This window comes from Lentinus tigrinus (genome assembly GCF_003813185.1).
Source record: "Lentinus tigrinus ALCF2SS1-7 unplaced genomic scaffold L226scaffold_1, whole genome shotgun sequence".
NCBI classification, from domain to species: Eukaryota; Fungi; Basidiomycota; class Agaricomycetes; order Polyporales; family Polyporaceae; genus Lentinus; species Lentinus tigrinus.
In genome coordinates this window covers 2,711,982-2,737,138 of record NW_027137910.1, presented here as the reverse complement: position 1 = coordinate 2,737,138, position 25,157 = coordinate 2,711,982, and the positions used below count along the sequence as shown (strand labels likewise).

At 58.0% G+C, this 25,157-nt stretch overlaps 13 protein-coding genes across 13 annotated transcripts; 7 read left to right on the top strand and 6 right to left on the bottom strand.

Moving 5' to 3' along the window:
• Positions 1-93: 93 nt before the first annotated feature.
• L226DRAFT_450868 (SPRY-domain-containing protein) lies at positions 94-2,101 on the top strand (the record flags this gene model as incomplete). The annotated part of the gene is made up of 2 exons (XM_067674980.1): positions 94-499; positions 558-2,101. 2 exons carry the CDS (start codon positions 94-96, stop codon positions 2,099-2,101), a joined length of 1,950 nt encoding a protein of 649 aa, XP_067543197.1.
• L226DRAFT_32780 (uncharacterized protein) lies at positions 2,053-2,724 on the top strand. Its single transcript, XM_067673959.1, has 4 exons — positions 2,053-2,150; positions 2,219-2,415; positions 2,469-2,563; positions 2,622-2,724. The coding sequence occupies exons 1-4, from the start codon at positions 2,139-2,141 to the stop codon at positions 2,627-2,629; spliced, it is 312 nt and encodes a 103-aa protein (XP_067543196.1). The 5' UTR covers positions 2,053-2,138; the 3' UTR covers positions 2,630-2,724.
• L226DRAFT_32808 (uncharacterized protein) lies at positions 2,397-3,760 on the bottom strand. The gene is made up of 2 exons (XM_067673965.1): positions 3,503-3,760; positions 2,397-3,448 (listed from the first exon to the last, which is right to left on the bottom strand). Exon 2 carries the CDS (start codon positions 3,379-3,381, stop codon positions 2,692-2,694), a length of 690 nt encoding a protein of 229 aa, XP_067543195.1. The 5' UTR covers positions 3,382-3,448; positions 3,503-3,760; the 3' UTR covers positions 2,397-2,691.
• Positions 3,761-3,793: 33 nt separating this feature from the next.
• L226DRAFT_565184 (aspartate-tRNA ligase) lies at positions 3,794-5,856 on the bottom strand (the record flags this gene model as incomplete). Its single annotated transcript, XM_067683763.1, has 8 exons — positions 3,794-4,069; positions 4,131-4,254; positions 4,307-4,697; positions 4,753-4,912; positions 4,963-5,112; positions 5,169-5,531; positions 5,602-5,746; positions 5,804-5,856. The coding sequence occupies 8 exons, from the start codon at positions 5,854-5,856 to the stop codon at positions 3,794-3,796; spliced, it is 1,662 nt and encodes a 553-aa protein (XP_067543194.1).
• Positions 5,857-6,158: 302 nt separating this feature from the next.
• L226DRAFT_541799 (PLP-dependent transferase) lies at positions 6,159-7,821 on the top strand (the record flags this gene model as incomplete). Its single annotated transcript, XM_067682089.1, has 5 exons — positions 6,159-6,270; positions 6,465-6,703; positions 6,778-6,999; positions 7,058-7,605; positions 7,665-7,821. 5 exons carry the CDS (start codon positions 6,159-6,161, stop codon positions 7,819-7,821), a joined length of 1,278 nt encoding a protein of 425 aa, XP_067543193.1.
• Positions 7,822-7,911: 90 nt separating this feature from the next.
• L226DRAFT_32704 (uncharacterized protein) lies at positions 7,912-9,339 on the top strand. Its single transcript, XM_067673955.1, has 2 exons — positions 7,912-8,480; positions 8,539-9,339. The coding sequence occupies exons 1-2, from the start codon at positions 8,001-8,003 to the stop codon at positions 8,992-8,994; spliced, it is 936 nt and encodes a 311-aa protein (XP_067543192.1). The 5' UTR covers positions 7,912-8,000; the 3' UTR covers positions 8,995-9,339.
• L226DRAFT_565182 (uncharacterized protein) lies at positions 8,981-11,115 on the top strand (the record flags this gene model as incomplete). Its single annotated transcript, XM_067683762.1, has 2 exons — positions 8,981-9,649; positions 9,700-11,115. The coding sequence occupies 2 exons, from the start codon at positions 8,981-8,983 to the stop codon at positions 11,113-11,115; spliced, it is 2,085 nt and encodes a 694-aa protein (XP_067543191.1).
• A 37-nt stretch (positions 11,116-11,152) lies between these two features.
• Positions 11,153-12,633, bottom strand: L226DRAFT_556366 (uncharacterized protein; the record flags this gene model as incomplete). Its single annotated transcript, XM_067683129.1, has 5 exons — positions 11,153-11,416; positions 11,469-11,574; positions 11,644-12,071; positions 12,133-12,255; positions 12,312-12,633. 5 exons carry the CDS (start codon positions 12,631-12,633, stop codon positions 11,313-11,315), a joined length of 1,083 nt encoding a protein of 360 aa, XP_067543190.1. The 3' UTR covers positions 11,153-11,312.
• Positions 12,634-13,801: 1,168 nt separating this feature from the next.
• L226DRAFT_607718 (uncharacterized protein) lies at positions 13,802-15,104 on the top strand. Its single transcript, XM_067685846.1, has 6 exons — positions 13,802-13,864; positions 13,916-13,971; positions 14,029-14,119; positions 14,200-14,373; positions 14,428-14,488; positions 14,547-15,104. The coding sequence occupies exons 1-6, from the start codon at positions 13,856-13,858 to the stop codon at positions 14,981-14,983; spliced, it is 828 nt and encodes a 275-aa protein (XP_067543189.1). The 5' UTR covers positions 13,802-13,855; the 3' UTR covers positions 14,984-15,104.
• Positions 15,105-15,284: 180 nt separating this feature from the next.
• On the bottom strand, positions 15,285-16,152 carry L226DRAFT_565179 (uncharacterized protein; the record flags this gene model as incomplete). The annotated part of the gene is made up of 4 exons (XM_067683761.1): positions 15,285-15,514; positions 15,571-15,730; positions 15,789-15,896; positions 15,964-16,152. 4 exons carry the CDS (start codon positions 16,150-16,152, stop codon positions 15,285-15,287), a joined length of 687 nt encoding a protein of 228 aa, XP_067543188.1.
• Positions 16,153-16,352: 200 nt separating this feature from the next.
• On the top strand, positions 16,353-17,453 carry L226DRAFT_556364 (syntaxin; the record flags this gene model as incomplete). Its single annotated transcript, XM_067683128.1, has 1 exon — positions 16,353-17,453. The coding sequence occupies one exon, from the start codon at positions 16,353-16,355 to the stop codon at positions 17,451-17,453; it is 1,101 nt and encodes a 366-aa protein (XP_067543187.1).
• Positions 17,424-18,891, bottom strand: L226DRAFT_497691 (mitochondrial carrier). The gene is made up of 4 exons (XM_067677628.1): positions 18,696-18,891; positions 18,362-18,641; positions 17,675-18,296; positions 17,424-17,625 (listed from the first exon to the last, which is right to left on the bottom strand). Exons 1-4 carry the CDS (start codon positions 18,757-18,759, stop codon positions 17,578-17,580), a joined length of 1,014 nt encoding a protein of 337 aa, XP_067543186.1. The 5' UTR covers positions 18,760-18,891; the 3' UTR covers positions 17,424-17,577.
• Positions 18,892-19,348: 457 nt separating this feature from the next.
• L226DRAFT_450595 (uncharacterized protein) lies at positions 19,349-23,936 on the bottom strand (the record flags this gene model as incomplete). The annotated part of the gene is made up of 8 exons (XM_067674959.1): positions 19,349-19,383; positions 19,441-19,518; positions 19,575-19,855; positions 19,905-20,101; positions 20,155-20,473; positions 20,529-20,861; positions 20,918-23,096; positions 23,159-23,936. 8 exons carry the CDS (start codon positions 23,934-23,936, stop codon positions 19,349-19,351), a joined length of 4,200 nt encoding a protein of 1,399 aa, XP_067543185.1.
• Positions 23,937-25,157: the final 1,221 nt, after the last annotated feature.

Here is a 25,157-nt window from a genome sequence, read left to right as displayed (position 1 = left end):
TTCGTCTTCTTGTCCTTGTCCTGTCCTCCGCTCGCTTTCGCCTCCTCTGCTCCTTGCACTTGCTTTCTTTCTGCACCTCCCCGCCTCCAGGCCATGAGCCGCACCCAGGAGCGCGCCGCTCACATCTATGCCGACTGGGACGAGGTAACACAGGCCTTGTCAGCCAGCATCAACGCTATCCACGACAACCCCCTCGTCTCCCTCGCCGCCAAACAAGATGAGCGTCCACAACAGCCCCGCCCTGGCTCTCGCGATGCTTTCTACATTATACTCCCAATGCTTATCGTGCTCTCGACTTTCCTCTTCCTCCTCCTGCTCTTCCTAGTATGCGTTATCCTCCTCCGCAGACGACGCGGCATCATGCTTCGCGACCATGATGGGCCCGTCGACATGAGTCGCGAGGACCTCATCGAGGGGGAGGGTGGCTTCGAGGGCGTCGAGTCCCGTTGGATGGAGACCGTCAGCGATCTCGAGCGGCGCGCATACTTGCGCTCAAAGGGTAATTCACCACCCTTCTTCCTCTCTCACGCTTCTCAACACTAATGGCGATGCCACAGAGTATCAGATGCAGTACCCGCCCAATTCCATGCCGACCGATATCACCCTATCGCAGTTCCTCTCTATCCAAGAGAAGGGCGTCTCAGCGTGGTCGTTCGAGCCTGACTTCGAGGCCCTGTCATCTTTGTTGGTGCATGCCCGTACAGAGCTTACCTTCCTCCCCGACCCGGCGTCTGCATCCTCAGTACAGTCCAACCTCCCCCTCCCGAAGCTAAACGAGGTCTACTACTGGGAAGCCAAGATGTTCGATCTTCCTGAGACCACCAACGTCGCCATCGGTTTGGCCACTAAGCCATACCCCTGGTTCCGTCTCCCCGGGCTCTGTAGACACTCAGTCGCCTACCACTCAAACGGCGATAAGTCGCACAACTTCCCCTTCACCGCCACTGCATGTGGTACGAGTCTCAAGGAGGGCGACGTCCTCGGTGTTGGCTATCGTCCTCGTTCCGGGACTGTCTTCTTCACCAAGAACGGCCGGAAGATGGAGGATGCGTTCACCGGGTTGACCAACTGGAACTTGTTTCCCACCGTTGGCGCGGACGGCCCATGCAGCATTCACATCAACCTCGGGCAGTCTGGCTTTGTGTTCATCGAGGCTAACGTGAAACGGTGGGGGCTTGCGCCTAGCGTTGGGACGCTCGCCCCGCCGCCTGCCTACGGTAGTGAGGTCGGCAGCATCCTCCTTGCTGCGGGCGGGGACATCACCCCGATCCAGAGCGGAGTTGCTTCCCCTGCCAGCCCCGCAGGCGGTTCCACGCGCTCGCGTCGGTCGCATCGCTCCCGAAGACCTCGCTCGGGTCTCTCATCCGCTGCTCCCGTCGAGTCCTCTCCTCTTAGAGGAAGTCCTTTGACTTCTCCGTCTCCTCCCGGGACGCCACCACCACCTATCACGCCGATAGAGGAGGAGCCGGAAACCCCCAACGGCGCAGGACCCTCGACGTCGCGGAGGTACATCTCCCCCACTGACATGCCGTTCCACGCCCCACCTAACGCTAACTTCCCTCCCTCTCCCACCCCAAGGACTGAGGTTCCCCGAGCAGACGACGATGCGTCTTCGGCGACCGGCTCCTCTCGGTCGCACTCCCGCGATCGCGCGGGTGCAGGTGCGAACCAGTTCAATATCCCCCGACCCCAGCCGTTCACCATCACTCATGCGCGCACTGGCTCCCGCTCGTCCGTTTCAGGCGCAGACCTTGCGATACACGTGCATCCGCCACCGGAGTCCCCTGTACCGACGGACTTGCCGACCCCGGGCCCACGAGATATCCACCTGCAGGCGTTAGCCCTATCAAGTTCCTCTACCCCGGGCGCTAGTGCTCATGCCTCCAATAGCTCGGCCGCGCAGTTGGATGCGCTGAACGTCGAGCCTCCTGCGTACTCTCCACTGGATGCCTATGCGTACCCTGAAGGTGCCCAGATAGACCTTCCCGCGGAGGTTATCGCTGCTGCACTGGAGAGAGGTTCCATCCCTCCGGACGTCATCGGCACCCGTAACTTGTCGCGCTCGGACAGACACAGGAGCCGGCGGGATCGGCGATCATGAGCGGTCATGAAGTTGAGAAGCGAAGGGGAGGAGGTTAATGATCTCTCGGGTTCGTCTGCTTGATCCAGGTTGTATTTGTACGAGGGTGCGCTGAGCCATGGACGTTCCGCAGTTTAGTTGAAGCATGAGTCGCATCTAGCACGCTACCTTGCATTGTATTCCCACCACACATCCAATTCCCCCCACATTCCCATCCCCACACTCTCCCGGCACCATCACATTCATTCTGCCTGTTGTGTTATTGCTACGTATATCGTCTTTCTCGCCGCTCTCGTCGCCTTAGAACTCGAGCACACATCTAGCTGGATCTTATCGTACGCATTGTGCACCGCCCTTCTAGTCGCCTCCGTTGACTTATGAAATCCAGAGCTCCCTTGGATATATTCCTCGCGGTGTGTTGCATGCCCCTCGTCCTGGCGACTGAAGCTCTTGTCCCTAGCGACGGTGTCCCACTCTTCAACCGTACGTAGCAAGCCATCGACACATGTTGCTCATACTACATCTAGGGTATCGCATGAAGAGTCGTGAAGCGTAGCGATTCGTAGCGTCCGAAAGTGACATCGAAATCCAAACAGCCAAGAACGAGAGCATCATGCAAAGCGTACGCGCGGCAGCGTCCTCCTCTTGGCCTCCTCAGCCGCCTCGTCAGTGCCCTTCTCCAAGCCCTCCACCTCCATCTCAAGCGAATGGGGTGAGCCCGGCGCCCCCTCCTCCGATTCAGACTGGACCTTGTCCTCGGACTCGCTGGGTTCGTGTGGGTGAGGTTCGTGCGGGTGAGGTTCGTGTGGGTGTGCGCGTGTGCCCGCCCCCTCCGTTGGCGAGGCTGCCTCCCTGTCCAGATCCGCACCTCGCCGTCCCTCCAGCTTCCCGTCTGGCCCAGGCTCTCGCTCGCTCTTCGCGCCGCCAGCGCGCGCGCGCAATCGCCTGATCATGCGCTGCGGCCACGCCCCGAACGTGATCCAGAGGACGAGCCCCGCGAGCGCGAGCAGGCCGAGCACGAGGAGCCCGATAAAGTTGCGCTTGCCGAAGTGCTGGATGCCCGTCGCGAGCGCGGCTTGCGGCGTCGGCGTGAGCGTGCCCGGGAGCGCACTGTTCGCGGAGGCTTCGGCGCTGATGTCTGCGAGCGCGGGCCCGGGCCCAGTGAGGTTGCATGATGGATAGATGGTGGGGCACCCGTGTTGGTGCGACGAGGACGAGGATGATGGGGTGGATGTCGCGCGGGCTGCGAGGGCGGCAGCGGTGGAGGTGGCATTGAAGACCGGCTTGGGGTGGATCCACATCTTGTCTGAGGATGGGGCGGGTGTGGTGTGCGCCGTGCGCGTCGCGCGGGGTGTCGCCGGGAGGTGTCTGCAGAGGGCGTAAGGTGGACGTCGACGAGCGAGGAGGCTTGCAAGTACTTGCCGCGAACGGGACAGACTCACCGGCTGGCAGTGTGAAACAGTGCCTGCGGGCTGACATGGGCACGCAGTCCAAGTCCTGCTGGCGACGGTGCTCGGAAGCACCGAGAACGGAAGCCGAAGAGGCACCGCGCGCAGCTTCACTAGGGCAGTGGCGGATGCGAGGAAGGGACGACGACGACTCTATTGCGGATGTTACACGAAATAGTACACTGCTTGTCTCTTCACACTGCGCACACTGCACGCCCCCCGCGATCGTGCAACCCCCTCCCGCTTCCAGCCGGAGCCGAGTGCTCTAGGGCTCTAGTCGCTTGGGATCTCTGGGGAAGAGCGATGCGCGGCGGATGTTGTTCAGCTTGAGGAACAGCATCAGCACACGCTCGAGACCGATACCGCCTCCACCGTGCGGCGGGCAACCAAGCTTGAACGCGTCGAGGTAGTAGCTCATCGACGCAGGGTCGATGCCCTTCTTGCGCATCCCCTCCTCGAGCAACTTCGGGTCGTGCACACGCTGCGCCCCAGAAAGGATCTCCTCGCCACGCATGAAGAAGTCGTACGAGTTTGATAGCGTCTGGGAAGAGCGAGGGTCAGGGCACACATGCTATGGACGCGTTCAAGCAGCTTGAGCTTACCGGATCCTCGGGGTCAGGCATGGTGTAGAACGGCCGCAGAGCCATCGGGAACTTGTCAATGATGTAGTAGTCGGTGTCGTACTTGGCGCGCACGATCCGCCCGAGACGCTTCTCGTTCGTCGTGCTAGTCCGAGCATGTCAATACATGAAACCATGTGGCGCACGGGTTAACTCACTCAATGTCGTCCAGTTCCTCCCTGGGAACACCATCCTCAACGAGCAGGTCAACAGCCTCCTTGAAGGAGAACTTGAGGGTGCCCTCGGGGCCTTCACGCCACTTGAACTCCTCCGCAGGGAACTGTTTCCGAACAGCATCGATCTCTTTCGAGTACCTCTGCTTGAGCCCGCGGAACATATGCAGGAACAGGTCGTCGAGGAGTTCCATCACCTCGTGGTAGTGCTCCTCAATGGCCATCTCGAGATCAAGTCCGATGAACTCGGTCATATGCCGGTGAGTGTTGGAGTCCTCGGCACGGAAGACGGGACCAATCTCGTAGACACGTTCAAAGTCAGCAGCAATCGCCATCTGCTTGGCGAGCTGAGGTGACTGCGCAAGGAATGCCTTGCCTGCGGCCGAGGTCTCAATATGGATACGATAGGAAGTGTAGCTTGGGAGACGTACCCTTGAAGTAGCTGACTTGGAACACTGATGCGCCAGACTCTGTCGCAGCGCCTTGAAGCTTAGGACTGTGGATCTCAGTGAAGCCCCTTCCATCCAAGAAGTCCCGGAAAAGGTGGCCAATCCCGTGTTGTAGCCTGAACACCGCTTGGTTGGTTTGCGTCTAAGGGTCGTTCAGAGGGACATCCGAGGCGAGAGGCCCAGTTGACGTACCCTGAGATCGACAACACGGTTGTTCAAACGGGTGTCAAGCAGGACGCGTTTGAACTGCACATCCTCGGCCTCGGTTTCTGGAGGCTCTGGACGGTTCGCGTCGTCGACGGTGAAAGGGAGAACGGTCTCAAGTCCGGAGATAAGGTGCAGCTACGCATGGAGCACATCAGGATAGGAATGGTTCTAGGACGTCCTAGGCAACGCACCTGCGTCAAATGCAACTCTACGTCTCCGACTGTCGCGCTCTTGATGATTTCCGGCGCCTTCTTCACGATACCCTCTGCGAGCACGATACTCTCGATTTGCAGACCGGCAGCCCATTTGGCCATCTGCTTGCTCACTTTTTCAGGAGCGACAGAGAGGAGAGCCTGCACGGAGTCGGTACGTTGACGCAAGTTCAGGAAAACCATCTTGCTGCCCTGCGCACGCGATGTCTGCACACGGGCGCGGAGAAGGACAGTCTGTCCGTCCATCTCGGGGGTAAGCGAAGCGATCTGAACGCGAGCGCGCCTTGGACGGGATTGCGACTGGTTGAGGGGCAGCTTGCCGTAGAACTCGGTCGCATAGTCCTGGTGGGTTCGACGTAGGATAGTCAGTACTCTTCGATCACTGGTACACCTGAGCGCAATTAGCACTTACGACCTCAGCTGCCGCTTTCTGCGCCTCGAGCTCTGCCTGGCGTGCAGCTTTCTCCGCTGCCTTGCGTGCCTTCTCCTCCTCCTTGGCCTTCTTCTTCAGCTCATTCTTTGACGGTACCTTCGGTGCCTCAGCACCTTCTGCGGCACTAGCAGATGCCGTTAAGCGATGCATGGTACGAAAGCATTTGATCGCGGCTACTTACGGCGCCTCGGTGGGGGGCTGCTGGGTGGGTTGGGTGGACTCCGCGTCGGCCATGTAGTTGGTTTGCTGGAGAGCTGTTTGACGGCTCGCAAGAGAGTTTTGTGTCCAGGACGACGCTCGAGAATGAGTCGAGCAGAGTCGAGGAGATCTAGAGTTATCTGATCTAGCATGACGTCCTCGGGGTTAGGGTCTGCTCTAGAGCGAGCCGGCGTGTCCCGGCCGCTCTAACGCCGTGCGAAATCATCCTGAAGCGGAGGGAGAGACCACCCCAGACTCTGACCGCGAGCGTGTATATACCACCTCATCGTCTTTCTTGCTTTCTTTCACCCTCTCCTCCTCATCTCTTCTTGTCGAAAATGCAGGCCATTGCCCGACCGCTCGCACGCGCCGCCCCGAGACACGTCCGCTACGCCGGTTCCCTTTCCATCTGGTCTGCGGTCCCGGCTGGTCCCCCGGACCCCATTCTCGGTACGTGGCAATCCCTCGGGCTCGGTCTGCGAAGTTCTGCGGGAGAATTGGGTGGAGCTCGTGCCTGCGGCTTCGTCTGCGCAAGTTTGGCTGCTCTGGGCCTCGGCTACGACCTCTTCTGTCCCACCATTCAATGACTCCGATTCACGAGACCAGCAACGCGTTCTGACTCGGGCAATTACCCCATACCGCAGGTGTGACCGAGGCTTTCAAGGCTGACAAGGACCCCCGCAAGATTAACCTCGGTGTCGGCGCGTACCGTGATGAGAACGGCAAGCCGTACGTCCTGAATGCGGTCAAACAGGCGGAGGAGATCCTCGTCAAGCAGAACCCGGACAAGGAGTACCTTCCCATCACTGGTCTCCCCGAGTTCACTCAGGCGGCCGCGAAGCTGGCCTATGGTTCTGACAGCGTGCCGCTGAACGAGAGCCGCGTGCGTATTCCTTGCTCGGGCTTGGTTGGTATCATGAGAGGGAAAGAGTCTGACCGAGTGTGTGGCCTCTGTAGATTGCTGTGACTCAGTCTATTTCTGGGACTGGTGCCCTCCGCATTGGCGGTGCTTTCCTCGGCCGCTTCTACCCCCACACCAGGACGATCTACCTCCCGGTCCCGTCGTGGGGCAACCACACCCCCATCTTCCGTGACTCCGGTCTTGAGGTCAAGGGTTACCGCTACTTCGACAAGAAGACCGTCGGCCTCGACTTCCAGGGCATGAAGGAGGACATCAAGGTAAGCCGGCATGTGTTTTCCAGGGAAGCTCGGCTCACGCAGTATTCGCGGTGTGAAGAACATGCCGGAGAAGTCGATCGTCCTCTTGCACGCGTGCGCGCACAACCCCACCGGTGTCGACCCGACTCCGGAGCAGTGGAAGGAGCTCTCGGATATCATCAAGGAGAAGTCTCTCTTCCCCTTCTTCGACATGGCGTACCAGGGCTTCGCGTCCGGCTCGACTTCGCACGATGCATTCGCTGTCCGGCACTTCGTGTCGGAGGGTCACCAGATTGCCCTCTCGCAGTCGTTCGCCAAGAACATGGGTCTGTACGGCGAGCGTGTCGGCGCGTTCTCGATGATTACCGCCGACCCGGAGGAACGGGCACGTGTTGACAGTCAGCTGAAGATCGTCATCCGTCCCATGTACTCGAACCCTCCCCTGCACGGTGCACGCATTGCGAGCACGATCCTCAGGAACGACGAGCTCTACGGCCTGTGGGAATCTGAGGTGGCCCACATGGCGAACCGCATCATCCAGATGCGCGACCGTCTCCACGAAAACCTCGTCGACCTCAAGACACCTGGCGAATGGAGCCACATCACGAAGCAAATTGGCATGTTCAGGTACGTATCAAACAAGCAGTCATCGTTCCCAGGCGCTGTGCTGACGGATGTTGGGACAGCTTCACTGGCCTGACGCAGCCGCAGACGAAGACGTTGGCTGAGAAGGCGCACATCTACATGACGGCGGATGGTCGTATTTCGATGGCGGGTTTGAACCAGCACAACATCGACTACTTCTCGGAGAGCGTGAGCAAGGCGGTCAAGGGCGAGCTCTGAGGCTCTTTATGCCCGCAGGCCTATAGCTTGACCTAGAGCTAGATGGTGGATGTCGGTAGATGGTGATATAGACGGCGTTAGGTGTTTATCCGTACGACGCAGCTAATGTTCGATCGAGACCCCCGAGACTCTGTTCTCGCCCGGAGATTCTCTTCTGTGCCCCTGTGTGGCCTCCCGATATGGTGTGCGCCTGCGAAGGGAAGGCCCCGTCACAAATTGACAGGTGGTGCTTCACTTGCGCTGCGGGGAGGGATCGACGAAGCCCTTCTGTTCCGGCAACTCTGCACCGTAAGTCGTGCCCGCCCTCCGTCCACCGTCCTCAATATTGTCTCTTCTCCTCCTTCCCCCATCTCTCCCTCTCCCTGCTGTCCATGTCGTCGTCGTCGCCCTTGCGCCCACTGTCCACCACGCCGTTCTTTCCCGGCGCATGGCCCAGCCCTCTGCGCAATGCCGACAACGACCACGACGCGGACGTCTCCTCGGTGTCTTCTTATGGCAGCTTGTCAGCTGCACACAGGGGAAACGCGCGCCGCAGGTGGACTTATGCCGGGTCTGCGCATCCCCATGGCCACTCCAGCACTCCCAGTCTCCGTTGTCCGGGCAGCGCAGGCGGGAGCGTGTCCAACGAGGATAAGACGTCACCTCTCACGGAACACACAGTATGTGCCTGTATGCGCATTAACCACATGCATAACCTCACCACGTCCTGCCGCACAGGTATCCACTGCGCTTTCGAGTCCGCTGAATACCCCAGATCTGGCCGACTGGCCGACGCGCCTCGGGGGCAGTCAATCTCTCCTACTCGACAATTTCGTCTCCCCTAGCGGCTCCCCGCATCCTGTCACTCGTTATACCAAGACTTCGCCTCCGCGGCGGGGCATAGGTACATCCACTTACCGTCCCCGATTTTCCTCCGGAACCTCCAGGATCCATAACTTCCCGTCACCTCACCTCGATCCGCCCCTCCTGAATTTTATTCCTGGACTGCCTCCATTGAAGCTACCGCTCCCCGATATCTCAGTCGAGTTCCCGTACCAGGAGTTCCCTTCTCCAACCTCGCCTCGAAGGACCCATGAGCACTACCCTGTGACCCCTGCGAGCCCTCGTGGTCAAAGCGCGCTATCCTTCGCCTATGTTGCCTATATCGTCTCAATCTTCGATGTTGACGACTGACTCGCCCGTCCTTCCTCCGGGCAATGTTGCACAACCACATGATGACGAACCAGATGAGGCAGAAGTACTGGACGCACAACCGCCTCTGGAGATGGATGCCTTCGCACTCGCAACCGCTGTAGCTGCATCCCACTCACGCTCGACGTTCTCGATTCCACCATCCGTTCAGTCAACAGGGGCTTTGCACTCCCTGGGAACTAGCGAGATTCCTGTCGACCTACCGCGAACACCTGCATACCGGCGACCTTCCCCTGCTACAGAAGCCTCGGCTGGATATCGCAGTCGAATGACGCTCAAAGTAGAGGTGCAGAAAGACTTTGAGAGCGGTCAAGGCTTGCTTCCCGACCATTCCGAGCATACTCGCACCCGGCGCGTCTCAGCTCCTCAGCCGTCCATCTGGAGGAGTCCTCGTCCCCAGCCCGTCCGTACTATCAGTAGCCGCGTCGACGTCGGCGAAGATGGCAGGAAGCACAGGTCGTTGAGACAGCCTGTCTTCGTGAAAGTGCGTAGGATTGGCGAACGACTTCGAGGATTGTTCAAGAGTAAGGGCGAGCCGGCCTCGAGAGGAAGTCCAGGGATGGCAGGTGCAGCCTATAGCCCGGAGTACGGTTTGATGACCACTACTACGGCCGTTACAAACGTCGAATACGAGTCGGTGAGGGACTACATCATTCCTGCCAAACGTGCTGCTGACTATGCAAGCAGGAGCATCCCATACCGCTCCCCAGCCCTCGCGCGAGAATCATGCGCAACCACCGGCGGTCACTGCCGCTTCCGCTCCTTCTCGCCTCAGCTGAACGACTAGTACACTCGACCATAGCAGACCCTCCATCTGAAACCGACCCCGTTCCTGAGCTCCAACCCACGGTGACGGTTCAGCGATCTGATGAGCCGGCGTCTCCTACTCGAGGTCTTGAAGATCCGTGCCGTTCTCCCCGTACACCCAAGGCACGACGGGAGCGTACACAGACTGCCCCTCACTCTGTCGAGACCGAAAAAAAGCCTATCAAGTCTCGCAGGTTCTCGCTATCATCGGCCTTGACGAAGTCCAGAATGGAATCGCTGCGATCGGCGGTAGTTCCTCGACCACCTCTCCCCGGGCCTGTTCTTGCGTCTCAATCGAAATTGAGCGTCGCGACGAACCTTGCCCGTCATCCATCTGCGCCGGGAAGTAATACGTCCGCCCCTCATAACCGGGTTACCCTCGTTGGCGAAGACCCGCCACATGAAGGCCTCTGGGGCGGAGAGCTACCCGCGGTCCAAGACCTACATGACGGCCCCATCATTCGTGTAATCAGTGACGACTCCCCTGCGCGTTCGAGGATGCATACTGCGCCATCCCCATCTGCTTTGCCTCCACAGTCCAATGACGACACGGCCGCGGCGAAGCACAAGCGATCTCGGCGATTTTCCTTATCTTCAATGATGGCGAAGAGATCATCTCGTGCGGTACCTCAATCGAGCGGTCAACACCTACTTCCCTGTGCTCATCCGCAGAGCAGCCGGCGTCGGCCTCGAGGGGACACTGTCACCACAATCACTCATGGTTCCGTCCAATTCGATATGGTTCATCCGAGGACAAGGTTCGATATCGGTCCTTGGCCTGCGGTGCCGACGACCTTGCCGTCGCACAGGTCCAGCCTGGTTTCGCAAAGCTCAGGTGCCGAGTCTACGTACTACGACGCGCAAGAGATCGCAAGCGAGGACGATGACCACGGCTTCGCACTCGAAAGGTCATGCTCGCCTCGGCCGGAATCTGACCTTGATAGCATGAGTTTTGCGCGCACACCCGATCACTCGAGTGGGACGTTCAGCTTCGGGTCAAGTACGGAACGCGAGTTCTACCTGGAGACCAGTGACTTGTCGACGTCTTCGTACACATACCGCCCGTACGCATGCCCGAACGTCTCCCGCCTCGTCGGAGGCAGCTCGAGTACTCCTATCACAAAGACACTTCGGTTCAGCCCGAGCCTGACGTTGTCCTTCGATATGTCTTGCTCCGGCTACGAGGACGATGATGAGATGGGGAGGCTGGAGCAGGAGGAGGAGCTGAGCTTCATGCGGACTCTAGGCTTCGAGTTCGATGAGATTGCACGGAGGGTGAGGGAGGAGTCGCTTTGAACACTTCATTTCTTTCAATATGGGTCATTGGTTTGCTGCAGGGCAGCACGGGTCGGACGCATCGTGTCGAACTGTTGTCTGTATAGCTACGTTGTCTTAGTACCAGTCACCGATGTTGTATCACCACTTCGCATTCGCAGATATATCCATTCGCTTCCGATAAGTCGGCACAGGTACGATAATCTGTGCGAGACGTGCTATATGTCCAGATCTTCGTCCGGATCGTCATCATCTAGATCGTCAGCTGAGTCGGGGTCATACAGGATAGCTGCCGGCGTTCGTGTGGTCTCTGCAGGTTTTCCTGCACAGAGGTTCAGTATGCAACGATATGTCGAAGCCATGAAATGACAGACCCTCGTGCGCATAAGGTAGCGGAACTTGCGCCCTGGACCGCTGCTGTTCCGGAGTAAGGTTCAAGTTGAATGACAGGTTTTGCGTAGGGTCCACTGCAGCTTGCGTCTGCCAGTAAGGTCGCGTTTGGTCAGCTGTTTCGTGATCCCGGCCAGTGCCAAGTTGATGCGGTCGCACCTCATAGACTAATTTCTTCGCCCATAGTGTCCTTAGGCTCTCGAGGTCACGAAGATCACAAGGCCCGCCCACAGCGGAAGACCATCCCTCGAGCACGCGCTCGATGCCTCGTCGCCTCCCAGAGCCATCCGCCCCACCCCTTACTAGGACCTCCACAACGAATTCTTGTGGGCCGCTGCCTTCGCCGTTCTGACCGAACACGAGCTTCTCGGACTCGTAGTGCCGCTCGGAGATCGGGATGAAGACACCCCAGAACTTTTCGGGTGGTGATAGCGGAGGCGGTGGGGTGAGGTAGGCGGAGGAGAGGTGTGTTAGGAGCGCGGGCGGGTGGGCGGTGATGTGGGTGAGGGAGGAGGAGAAGCGGGTCTGGGTGAGGATGGGGATGAGCGGGCAAGGTGCTAGTACGTGGATGATGAGACGCGAGGAGCCTGCGGGTGTGTGTATGTGTTAAGGTAACATATATGCGAGGGGGGTGCGGTGGATACTTACCTCCTCGCGAGTGCACCACGCCGAAAACCTCAGAGAGGAGATGGGTGGTCTCTGCCAGTGATCCGATATCTGACAGAAGTGTGTCCGCTGAATCAATGACGACGTTGAGCGGACCTTGGGGAGCTATATGAGGGCTCGGTCAGCTTCCTTGGGACTTGCACTTCACCAGGATGTCGTACCTGAACGAACAGTCTCCAGTATCTCGCTCTTCAACGCAGCGATCCAGTCCTTCTGTGTCTCAAAGGCATCTTCATATCCTGGAACATTCGAGGTTCTGTTCACTATCCGGATATGATGGGCCTGGGTACGCGAAGAGTCCAAGAAACTAGATGGTGGGTAGAGGAAGCAGAACAAAACTGTGGTCTCGCGCGTCCGCTCGCTCGCTCGCTTGACAAGTGCGCGTAAGACAGGTAGACATGACTGAGCGGTTGAAGACTGCAGGAGCAGACAGTGCTGGCTGCGCGAGGTCTGCGCGAGAGTGGAGGAGAGAAGGGACGGCATTTATGAGCTCCCTCAGGCTCGCGCGACTGCATGCAGTTCGGTCACTTCACAGTGTCCGGGCCGGGTCCCCGATCGCGATTCCTTGGTACTCCACCACCACCACCACCACCATCCACTGTCGAGCCAACTCATCCAACTCTGCATAGGACACAAACCTGATAACGATCTTTGACTTACAGGTGGCCGCACTGACCGATAACGCCTCGCCAGGTACTCCTGCTATCCATTGGTTATACGTTCTTACACTTCGCAAAGACGTGACTCTGTCAATGACAGTCATCAGACGTCTCAAGCTCTAGCTCGTAGCTCCCAAGATGTGAAGAAAACCGCGGAATTTTTTAGAGCACTCAGGCCAGCTCATCTTCATGATGAGCGAGGGCGCGAACATCCTTGCGGGTCCGCCATATTACATCGCCGGCACTCGGTAGTAGAATTGCGTCGCCACAGTGGATGACATTTCGTCGTTATTCAGCGCGGACTCGAAGTACGATATTCCCCTACCCATTGCCGTCCTTTGGCGAATCATACTACCATCTTTCCTCGAACCCCATCTAATGCAGGTTTATGGGATGGCACTGTGCACAATTAAGCTCAGAAGACAGCGGCACGTACCTTTACGTTGAACCCTTACCCCAAAAATATATTCTCGATATGCCATTTCTAGATGCAGCACATCGTGAAAATGCTCTCCGTCAAAGAAACGCGGCGTGTCCGGAGCCACTATAGAGTATACTGTCAAGTACCGACCTCGGCGCCACGACGCGCCCACGTGACCGGCGTTGGTCATGCAACATCGGTCGCTAGTAAAATGCGAGGCACATCTTACCCAGCATATCATCGTGCGGTGCAGCAACGTATGTTCCCCGCCCCAGGAGCTGAAGACGAATTGCGACCTAGCCCGCCGGAGGTTGAGTGGCCGTAGCGTTTGGTCAGCCGCAACCACGCTTCGGCACCTGAAACATCGCGTATCGCGTCCTGGTTCTGAAGCATAGCCATCCACGCTGACAGAGGAAGGTCACGCAGACATGATACCATCCACAGACGTGGTTGGCTCATCTACATTCATGTCCACCGAAGTTGACCGGTGGCTTGATCAGAGTCGCGTCCATCTCACGCCTGACCGATATAAGAACGTAGCGGGACGGACTGGCATACGCACACCATCACCCCAAACCTACCATATCATTCCTTCTCCCACCGAAGCACCCCACACACGACCATCATGTCCCAAGTACATGTTTTGCCCAAACTTCGAAGATCTAATGCTGACCAAACCCCCCAGCCTATTTTCTACACCTTTGGCATGTCCGTTTGGGCAGCGGCCGGAGAGCTCGCCATGTACGTTACGTGCTCATCAGCGAGCGCATGAAGGACACCCGGACTGACTCCTTGCAGTGCTGAACTGGGTTACCCCGAAGACGCTATCGAGACCAAGGTCGTGAACCTCGCCGAAGGCGCCAACTTCAGCCCCGAGTTTGTCAAGATAGTACGTATCACCGACATCTTGTCGCACGACCACCGTCCGTGTCCGGGTATTCCAAGCTAACACACTCTGCCATGCACTAGAACCCTCACGCCACGCTCCCCACGCTTGTCGCGAACGGGAAGACATACACCAATACGAAAGACGTGATCTCCGACCTTGTTGAGCACGCCCCCAAGAAGGTCGCCAAGGGCACAGCGTTCATCGACAAAGTCCATGAGGACAAGGTTGACCCAAACGCCCCTCTTCTGCTGGCAGTACGTAGTAACACGTTGACCGTGCACGCACCGAAGCTGATCGACTGCACACAGCGTGATGAGGAGGAACTCAAGGCGCACGCTTCCGGATTCCCTTTGCTGTTCCTGCAGAACAGTGAGCATCGATACACTTGCCCCGTACCCAAAACAGATAACTGAGATACTCGACATAGGGCAAAACTCCCTGGAGAAACACTCCACCCTTCCGGAGGCGGCTGCGTTCAAAGAGTTCTATGACGGTAAGAAGGCCGGTAACGGCGGGTTCCTCGCCATCTATAAGGGCGAGGTCCCCGAGGATGCCAAGCAGCACTTCTTCAAGCAGTCCATTGCCCACTGGAAGAACATCGTAGCCTTCATCCTCGACGAGCTTCCTGCGGTCCTCCCCGAATCGGGCTTCCTTGGCGGAGACACCCCCGGCGAAGATGACTTCCACCTCGGAGCCTGGCTGGCACGTATCACGTTCTTCGTCGGAGGCAAGCCCGACAAGGACGGATATAAGGCCTTGGAGAAGGAAACGAAGAAGCCTGTGCCTGCGAAGGTTGCCGCATACTGGCAGGCTTGGGCAGAGCGGGCAAGCTTCAAGAAGGTCTATGAGAACGGTCTTCACTAAGTGATACATCAGCGAAGGACAGTCTAGTGGCTTGTATGATTAGCATCTTGCCTTGTTATCTCATCCTATACATTCCTATCCTTGAAAATAATCCTTAGAGACATGAAGGTCATTCGATCCCCTATCCTCAGCGTCTTCAACCAATGCATGAGTGCAATACTCCCCGCAAGTAACGATGGGTACGCACAAGCACTGATGTCCGTAGACGAACCCTCGCGCATTTCTAGATAGCACTCCTGCAAGCTGACCAGACCGGCGGAATAAGACGTCTTGCGGAACGAAGAGAGTTAGGAGAATCCGCTCACGTAGTCTCGATCTCTTTCGCAGCCTTCATGCCGACGCTATATTCCTGCTCGGTGGGTTCCCTTGACATATGACGAGCAAGTTGGATGGCAGAGTCATAATAATGTAGAGGCGTCAAGCCGTCCTCATCCTTGCTCAACAACGGGAGGATGAAGCGGAAGTGATGGAGCATGCGTGCCTGTGGCCGTAATGCAGGATGCCGGGGAATAACCTTATGCGCGAGGGTATCTGTCGCAACGTCAGTTTGGTACGGGAGGTTCGACGTTTTGCTGACTAAAATGCACCTATAATGCGAACAGTGTCCAAAAGAGAGGTGCGGAACCGCACACCCTCGAACTTTGTCCCCGGTCTGCCCCACCCCTCCTGGAAGCCATCCTTCGGTCGCGACTCGTACGCAATCAGACACGCGCGTGTATACTCTTGCTGGATATATCGGAAGACAGTCTGTGCGCCGTGTAATACTCCTCAGACATGCGCACATTGCTATTGTGGAACTTCTTACGTGGGGAACGTCGTTCTTGCCTAAGGTATGGAAGGTCTTCGAGATCCGCTGCAGCCGTCTGTGCACCGCGATCCTGCGCTTAAGGCAGAACCCCAAAGATATCACCAGCTACGTTGAGGAAGGTACAAGTAGGTCAAACTTGAGCCAAAGGGGACGCGAACGAATGGAAACAGACCACTAGCACATAGGCCGCTCCAATAACAACCGCGTTGACGTTCTTGATGAACGACCGGTTCGGGGCTGTCCGCGCTGCTTGGGAAAGGAGAAACGCACATGAGACGGCGACAAAGAAGGTCGTTACGAGGACGAGGAGGCCATAGCAGAGGGTAGAGACGGTCGACCTCCTCGAGAGACGAGAGAACATGCAGGTCCTGCGGAGGCCCGGTGCACTGCCGCCCAGTCGTTTCTCCCCGCATCAGCGCGTCATAGAGACGCTGGTCTCGGTAAGGAGGCAACGGTACGACTGCCGCCAGGCTCACGTATGGCTCACCTCCCCTTCCTCCTGCTCCCCCCCCCCCCCCGCCTCTCTCACCGCCCCCTTGACCCCCCCCATTCCTGCTCATCATGACCGCCATCCAGGCCATCCATGTCCGCGCCTGGGAAGACCGCACCGACCCCAAGCCACACGTCGTTTTCCGCATCGAAATCCAAGCCTCCGTCCGCTCCTGGCAGATGTGGCGCCGCTACTCCGAGTTCGCAGACCTCCATGTCGAACTCACCAAGTCCTGCGGCGCCCCACCGCCCGCCCCTCTCCCAACCAAGAACTCGCTCAAGATGTTCCGCTCATCCTCGAACCCTACTCTGCTCGAAGAGCGCCGTGCAGGTCTCGAGACGTACCTCCGCGCGATTCTCGCCGCCAAGGACGACGTCTGGCGCGAGTCCTTCGCTTTCCGCGACTTCCTCGGGGTGCCCGTCGGCAAGCATGACGCGGGCGGGAGCTCGGGCCTTGCGGGCGCGCAATTCACCGCGTCGTCGTGGCTCGACGAGCACCAGGACTTACAGGCGCGGGTGCGCGACGTGCGGGCTGACATCAATCGGCGCGACGCCCTCGCAGACAACGGGGACGTGTCGGGCTCGCACCAGGCCAATGTGCAGGCGAAGAAGAAGCTTGCAAGCTTGCTCACGCGCGTCGGCGCATTGGAGAGCGGGCTCAAGGCGTTGGGGTTGGCTGGGATGAGCGAGGGCGAGCTGCAGAGGAGGACAGATATGGTCGCGCGACTGCGGGATGACTGCGAGAAGCTCGCGAAGATTGTCACTGTCGCGCGGATGACTGCGCGGGGAATTGGGACGGCGGCGGAGCGCAATCCTGCGCCGGCTGGTGACCGCGAAGCGTTGCTTGGGGCGGGTTCGGGTAGCAATATGCCCGGAGGGTTCAGCAGACCGGTTGCGCGGGTGTTTGGGCAGGCAGCTCAGCCCGCAGAAACGGAGCAGACACGCCCGTTGGACAACCATGGATTAGTGCAGTTGCAGCAGACTCAGATGGACCAGCAGGACGCACATCTGTTCCAACTGTCGACGATATTGCAACGACAGAAGCAACTTGGGCTTGCAATCAACCAGGAGATCCGAGAACAGATCGAGGATCTGGAAACTCTTACGACGGAGGTGGACCAGGTCGGGGGTAAACTCACGAACGCCAAGAGGCAGCTTAACAGGCTAGGGTGACGTTGGATGTACCCCGGACATGCTTTCCAGCTGGTATTACATGACTATTACGCTTTCCTCGGGTACTAGATGCAGGATGTATATGTAAAGACAATGTGCACAGTAGAGCTATCGTACGGATATATCATGACTCTATATGTCTATGGTCTTTGGTCAACGCCCGTCCAACACCCTACCGAGAAGTGAGTACGGGGTCAAATAGCACACATAAATAGACTCACCTCGAAGCAAGCGATCATTATACCGCACGCCGGTGCGATTTTGGTGATGCGGGGCACAATTCCAGCATACAGCGTAGCAAAGCCCTCTGTCCGTAGGATCTCGGCCATAAGAGCCAAGGACGACGACGTTTTCGTCATCGGAGACATGAGCATAGCCTGTCTCCGCGTCTTGAGCATGTCGAAAGGCGACGTTAGAAGCGCTGCGGTAGTCCCGCTTAATGCACCGCTAACGAATGCGACACCGGCACCTGTGTGACCACGATTGTTCAAATGCCGCTTGGTTGTCTCGTATCCAGCCCAGTACAGCCCGCTGAAGGGTACGTCCCGCCATAATGTGGGGCCGAGACCGCGCCAGAGGTAATGCCAGCCCTTGGATTGGGCAAGGGAGCGTATCGAGGACAAAACAGAGCGGAGGGTATGTGGGTGATCGGGGGAGGGAGGTGTTGACTGTAGATTTGTGCGGACGAGTTCCAGAGGAGACATGAGAGACGTGATAGTTGTTCGTGCGATGATTCCAGCGGCGAGGGGAACGATGGGAGCGGGAAGTAATGGTGGAAGCGTGACGTTCAAGAGGTGGTCATATGTGAGCATGTAAGATGTTGAAGAGGGTACGCCTATCAGTCTAGCGTAGGTGCAAAATCACCGTTCAGCATGGTGAACATTGCAGAGGGGGACATGTACACTCACAATGACGTGCCGGCACCCTTCCACAACCCCGCGATGCCTTCTGCTCGCCAGACATGCTTCACCGCGTCGAAAAAGCCGTTCACCCGCTCCGTCCTGTACACACCGTGATCCCATATGCATACAACCTCTCCTTCCACCGCGCTCACAACCGAGGACATGTTCCGGACACATGATGCTGGTGACGCCTGACAACATGCCCCCGGAGGCGGATTTGGGAAGAGAGCTTGTCGGCGTGGAGGCTGCGTTTGCAAACGTGTTTTTACAACGTCAAAAGGGGTCACTGGAGTGCGCAGGTCAGGTCGTGTATACTCTTCTTGCGACTGAAGGGACTTACTGGTCAGCGCAGTAACCGTCGACCCAACCGCGGCCGCAACGAGCTTTGCCTCGAACGGCTCCATGTCTGATGAACACCAGAGGCGAAAGGAAGGATGGCCTATCTGTGAGATGTGCGCAGGAGACGAGCTTTGGGGACGAGTCAAGGGACTCTCGCACGGCCGCAGAGTGTGGGTCGACGGAGCTGTCGGGAGACTGGGTTAAGGAATCTCGCGCCGACTCGATGCGTCATGTATATCCGCTTATCTGATAATCTTTCATGCACGTGCATTTTCATCTAGGCGCCCATAGATAACGCCCACTTCATGACTCACCTGCAAGGCTGCAAGTACCTCCACAGTCGTTCAGTTCAGAGGTTAGTGGTATTTGTCGCATAAGTGTATAGATGGATTATCGACAGGTCGGGCAGGTTAAGTACAAACCAGTCTAAAATAAAAAGATGCAGTGACAACCCATGATGCAGATGAGGATAAAGGTAGTTGGTAAGGAGCGAATGGCTGACAGTAGGAACACAGGTCTGCAAGGTGAGTTGGCGAGAGATACAGTAGAACGAGCGTGCGCATGAGGCCGAGTGGGGGGCATGGAGGGTAGGTGATAATGAGACAGTATCGGATTGTTAGTGACAAGGTCAGATAGCGCAAATGACGATAGGAATTAAGCCTTGGATGCAGGAATATGAAGATTGATAGCTGTGCGCGAAGGAAATGAGAACAGGAGTCGCGACGGCTAGAAGTGAAATAACTCACCTCGGAACCACGTCAAGGCGTCAGACGTTGACGGGGCATCGAAGTAAAGAATCGCCTTGTTGTCAACCAAGCGAAGAGCTATTACGACGCCACTTAGTTCCGGACAGCGTTGCAGAAGGCAAGATGACACTCACTGTTACCGTGCACAATACTTGCCGGCTGAGGAAGGGTTTGCATCCGTAGCACAGCCCAGAGATCAACACTGGAGTTCGGGTCCTGCCCGTCTGAAGGGTCCCTGCATAGTACCAGCAGATCGTTGCAAAGGATGCCGATCAGGGACCTTGGGGTCAGTTCTGGCGACAAGCATTCGACCTCGACAGACGAAGAGTCGCCCTGAGCGTCGATGACCTCAAAAGCCACCGTCGCCTTCCTGACCACGCGAGTAAGCTGCAGCGAGCCGTCCATGATGAGACGCCTGGAAAAAAAGTGAGTACAGATTCAACCCGGGTCGATGCTCTACATACCTGTGTGGCTGTACGAGCGGGCTGGGGAACTTCCCGCGTATCTTGGACTGCCACTGTACGAGTCGACGACGGGACTCCGACTCTCGCTTCCCTTCGTTCATGTTGGTGGCGAGGGAGGCGATCTCCGTTAAGGCACGATCGATAGGGTCGTCCATGTACTCGTACATCGGCGGACTGCTCCGGACAAGTTCCTCGAGCTGCGACCATATTTGAGCAGGAGGACGACGTCGCATTAAGATGCTGCACTTACCAAAAGGCGATACCTGGGAATGCGCTGCACGGGCAGGAGTAGATACCCTTCCAGGTTCAGTTGCGAATGCCTCGGGTTCATCCTGCAACGCTTCAAGTACCCCTTAATTCGCTTGCGCTGGCTGGACGTGAGAATGACTGCGTTTGACGACGATCCGCCCTCCTGGGAAGCCGAGTTTCCAAGGCCAGCCGCCATGGTCAAGCCCAGGCCCACGAGCTGTGCGCTGCTTGACGATGGCGACAGTGCCTGGCCCGGAGAGGGTGTCGTTGGCCTGTCAGACACCCACATCTTGATACGCTGAACAGAGTTATCGAAGTTGCTAATGGAGCAGGTTAGGTACGCTTCATCACTGGGAGAACTGTGCTGTTACTCACTTGATATAGGTCGAGTACATCTTCATGAATGCAGCATGCGAGACAAACGTATTCGCCACATCTCGCGCCACATCCAATGACAGCTGCGCGTCAATTTCCCCTTGAGACAGACCGAGTATCGGTGCGGAGGCGCGTTCAAGCGCAGGCAGGAAGCTCCGCTGGTGGAAGACGAACAAGGCTTCGATCCCGCCGAACACGATCTTCCGCTCATGCGCAGGGACCACACTATCCTTGCCTTGACCCACGCCACTGATACCTTGGATGGCGGCAGAGGCAGGTTTGATGTAGATGTCCACAAGCTCCTGCAGACCCTTGACGTATGTCCGTTCGGTTCTGTCAAGTAAGAAGCTGAGTCAGAGGCCAACGTATGAGCGTATAAGAGGACGTACTCGACAATCTCACGGATGACCCGAGCCCGCTTCGCCTTATCGTCCTTGTACTTCCGCTCCTCACCGCTACCCGAGCCTGTACTGTCGGTCGTCGCAACGCTGTTGGTCTGGGTCATACTGCCGTTGCGCGTGATATTGATGCGGCCTTCAGTACTCCGCAGGTTGACAGAGTCTGGTCGCGTGGATGAAGAACCACCAGACCCGACGGACGATACCGAGACCTCAGAAGGAAGACGGCCGTTGTCAACTAATGTTGGCCGACGCGAGCGCACGGGAGGTATCTCTGGAGGAGGACCGCCATAGAGCGACATGGTCTGAGCCTGGGACTGACTGAGATCATGCATATCGCGCAGATATGCCATGACGGAACGCAAAGCGCGGATCCGGGCCTCTCTAGCCCGTTCTTCCTCACGACGCTGAATCTCGTCGTAAGTGTCCACGACAGGGCTTGGAGCAGCTGGGGCAGGTTCTTCCGCATCTTCGGCACTGTTCGTAGCCGTGACATCGGGAACGAACTGTGAAGCGTTAGGAATTGGGATGGGAGACATATCAATGGGGAGGAAGCTCCTTCGTTTGGTTGCGCGCGAACCAGCCGCAGGCGCCGGTACGAGGAGGCTGTTGGTAGGAGAGGTAACGGGGGCCAACTTGGCTGCCTCATTGGAGGCTTTCTTGAGCTGGTCGAGAGGGGAGATCTTGAGGAGGTCGCTCGACGCCTTCCGAGATAGGCTGGGCGGCATGGGCGGGAGTTCGGTGGGCTGTTCTTGATGAAGCAAGGCGCCAGTGGTAGAGATGCGCACATCAATGGAGGGAATGGAGGCGACTTGCTGCGGAGAAGGACGGGTAGGGAATTGGTGGTTTCGCATCTGCGATCCATGCACAGAGGTGCGAGGGGTTACGGTAGGCTGATCTGGTCGCATCTTGCCCATGGACATTTTCTTGAGGAAGCCCCAACGGCTCGACTTGTCGTCTTTCGGACGCGACCGAGGAGGCAAGGCATGGTCCATAGCATAGGCACCCTCCTGCGGGAAGGCGACACGGTTGCTTGGGAGGGGAGGTACCGGCTCGACGTTGGTCTCCTCTTCAGTCGGACTGTCCCAGATGCTGCTGTCCACCGTCCTCCTGAACCGGCTGCTGGTAGTTGGTGACATGGCACCAGCAGCCACCCCAAGACTGGCGAATCTACGAGGAACGGACTGGTCCTGAGAGGGACTGCCCATATTCAATAGATTGGAGCTGGACGCAGATGTGACATATTCAGTCAGGGCGGGTCGCTGAGGCGATGATGACGCTGACGCCGAAGGGTTGCGGAGGGATCCTGCGTAATTCCTGCGCAGCTCTCCAGCGCTCTTCATCTTCCGTACTTCCCGCTCGGAGTCCGGCGTACTCCTCGGCGCGTTCGACGGACCAGCCTCGCTGAACATCGACTGAGGAGTATTGCTGGTAGTGCGGCTTTTGTCGAAGTAGGCACGGTTGGGCGTCGTCCTTGTACGTGAGAGACCCGGAGAAGGAAGTTGGTTTCCCGAATGCGGCGATGGTGCGGTAATGGACCTGGCGAGGTGAGGCGCGCGAGGAGACGTAACTGTAACGTCTTCTTCGTCTTCCCGGCTACGACGATCCACGGAAGGCCCTGATTCCTCGGTGTCGTCTGCATCCGTGTTGGAGGTAAACGTACTCCGGATGCTTGCCGAGTGCAGTGGGAACATGGGTGTAGAAGGCTGGAAGTTAGGTGACAGCGGTCCACGGGCAAGGAGCGGTTCCATGAGAGCTTTCCAAGGACCCTGGAAAGGGTTTCCATCCACGAGTAGGGTCTCCAGCGCTGGCAAGACGCACAGCCAGCTAGGCAATGAATGCATCTTGTTCCTGCGGATGCTCAGCGTGTGAAGCTTTTCGAGAGACGCGAGGTTGGCAGGCAGAGTACTGAGACCCGTGGAATCGACGATGAGAACGCGTAGGCTGGTCAGCGTCGCAAGGAAGGTCGGGAGAGCACGGAGGGGATTCGAAGCAATGTTCAACTCCTCCAGATTGACGCATGATGATAGAGTTGGCGGCAGCGCGCTGAGGAAGTTGACGGAGATATCGAGAGCCAGCAAAGAGGTGCTGATTTGGGGCAACGTCGTCGCAAGGAACGACGGGACTGCGTTCGGCGTGGGCGAAGACCCAATTAGCAGATGAGTAGTTCCTAGCAAAAGCCGTTGTCACGTCAAGGTACGGCATAGAGCCAGGACAATGGACGAGACGCACCTGGGGCGACATGTAACCGCACGACGGGCGTGTCGTCTCCTCTGACAATCACACCGCGCCCTTCTTCCGCTATGATCGCGGCAGACGTAGGCTCCTCCTCGAGCTCCTCCTCTTCCTCGTCGCCATCATCATCGAAAGATGGATCATCATCCGTCTCCTCTCCGCTCCCTAAACCCACTTCGTCGCGCTCGTCAGGGCGCTGCCAGCCCATGTCGAAGCTGGGCGAGCCGCGGAGCGGTGGCATTCCCTTCTCGTGCAGCGACTCGGTCTTGCTGTTGGCGAGCGAGGAGGACCGCGAGCGGATGCCGTTCTGGTAAAAGTCGGACCAGCGCGTCTGGTCGACGGGGGTCCTACCTTGTGAGGTGGTGGTCGCTCCGGAGTCCTTCGAAAGAAGCTGTACGACGTCGTCGGTAGTGATTCCTACTCCCACACCCCTTCCAGACTCATCGTCACCAAGGGCCACATGGACATGGCCGTAGTCACCTGATTTGGCCGATCCAGTGTACGCAGAGGAGCGCGTCGATGCAGACGAGGAGTCCGCGGAGGAGAGCGCAGGCGTCGTCGTACCTATGTGCCACCGCGGCGGCCTCCGGTACGGATATGGATCTGGGAACTGGTTGGGATCGGGGAGAGCATTGACGGAGGTCGAGCGCTGGGAGGAATGAGAATAGCCGGAATCGGACAAGGCACCCTCCTCGTCGTTGCTGCTGCTGCCGAACGCGGTGTAGCCGAGAGCCGAGAGGGACTGGGAGTTGATTACGGGAGGCGGAGTGAGCATGGTCGGGGGAGAAGAAGCAATAAGGTAGGCACTAGAAGGAGATACGCCTGGCGACGAAGGGTCGTAGTCGGAGTTCCAGTCGTCTTGGGGGACGGAGACCTTGGAGGGCGTCGGGGCGCGAGGTCTTGCAAGCATGGCGGCCTTGCCGGGGGAGAACGGCGAGGGCGGGGAGAGGGCAGAGAAGTGGTAGTAGTCGAAATCTGGGCGAGACGGAGATCAGGATCAGCAGCTGCAAAAGTAAGGACAGCGGGAGGGAGGGCGGAAGGAGCGTAGGCCGGGCAGTGGGTGCGGCTGCTCGTCGGCGGGAGGAGAAGACGGGAGGAATGAATGGTGGAAGAGGGCTGAGCCTGGCAGAGCGAGTCCTGGCCGTCTGCGGTAACCGTGACGGGCCAGCTTCTCTGGGCGCAAATTACCGGGCGGGCCCCATAACGGGTCTAGGGACCATCATCCGCCGCGTCGAGCATGGACACTCACCAGACTTCCTGTTTACCACCCGCTTCTCCTCCACGTCCGCCCAAAGCCCCAGCACCGGGCTGTCGACATCTAGCTCGTCGTCCTGCGCCAGGCCCGGCCCCGGACGCGACGTGTAAGACGCGTACAGCTCATCTTCGATATCTGACCCTGGCATTCCGCGTAGACTTGCTGGCGGTCGGCGAGACGGACAGGACGGTCGACGGTCGTGGCAGGCGTCCAAAATGATGTACAGATGGAAGAGGACGACGTGAAGACGGGGCCTAGCGGTCGCTAGCAGTAGTTACCACAACCGCTCTCGATCCCATGAGGCTCCCATGCCCAGCAATTCCCCGCCGAGATCAACCATCACTGCACGCCGTTCGCCCATGATTGTATCACGCTAGTACAGCCCACCCGCCTCCATAATTAAAGGGTGCCCGCCTTATCCCTCGTAAACCAATCCCCAGGACATTCTAGGCGATTTCGACTGCAAACGCGATACCAACTCGTACTTATTCGCTCGTGACAGCCTGCACTTCCAATGATAGCTCCGGCCCCTCTCGCCAGCACGCTTAACAAATGTCAACCTCTCCATACATCAGCACGGGGAGTCGAGTCCCCACCTCATGTCAGGATGTAACATCACGATTACAATGGAGCTTCTCGAGTTGTGAGTAATCTGCGAGCTGGAGAATGCTTTCCAGACCTCGAGCTCTGCCTTGCAGTCGGCGGTCGCCAGGTCATCCAAGCAGGGCTTGGTCCGTCGGT

Excerpts from the sequence above, each read along its gene's own strand:
- L226DRAFT_32704 (XM_067673955.1), top strand. The coding sequence starts at position 8,001 with ATGGTGTGCGCCTGCGAAGGGAAGGCCCCGTCACAAATTGACAGGTGG. Across the intron at positions 8,481-8,538 it reads CACCTCTCACGGAACACACA|GTATCCACTGCGCTTTCGAG; the intron begins GTATGTGCCTGT and ends CCTGCCGCACAG.
- L226DRAFT_607718 (XM_067685846.1), top strand. Across the intron at positions 13,972-14,028 it reads GCGGCCGGAGAGCTCGCCAT|TGCTGAACTGGGTTACCCCG; the intron begins GTACGTTACGTG and ends GACTCCTTGCAG. Across the intron at positions 14,120-14,199 it reads GCCCCGAGTTTGTCAAGATA|AACCCTCACGCCACGCTCCC; the intron begins GTACGTATCACC and ends GCCATGCACTAG.
- L226DRAFT_32780 (XM_067673959.1), top strand. Across the intron at positions 2,416-2,468 it reads ACATCTAGCTGGATCTTATC|AGCTCCCTTGGATATATTCC; the intron begins GTACGCATTGTG and ends TATGAAATCCAG.
- L226DRAFT_32808 (XM_067673965.1), bottom strand. The coding sequence starts at position 3,381 with ATGTGGATCCACCCCAAGCCGGTCTTCAATGCCACCTCCACCGCTGCC.
- L226DRAFT_497691 (XM_067677628.1), bottom strand. The coding sequence starts at position 18,759 with ATGGAGCCGTTCGAGGCAAAGCTCGTTGCGGCCGCGGTTGGGTCGACG. Across the intron at positions 18,297-18,361 it reads AAGGGTGCCGGCACGTCATT|ACTGATAGGCGTACCCTCTT; the intron begins GTGAGTGTACAT and ends CACCTACGCTAG. Across the intron at positions 17,626-17,674 it reads TAATGATCGCTTGCTTCGAG|GGTGTTGGACGGGCGTTGAC; the intron begins GTGAGTCTATTT and ends ACTTCTCGGTAG.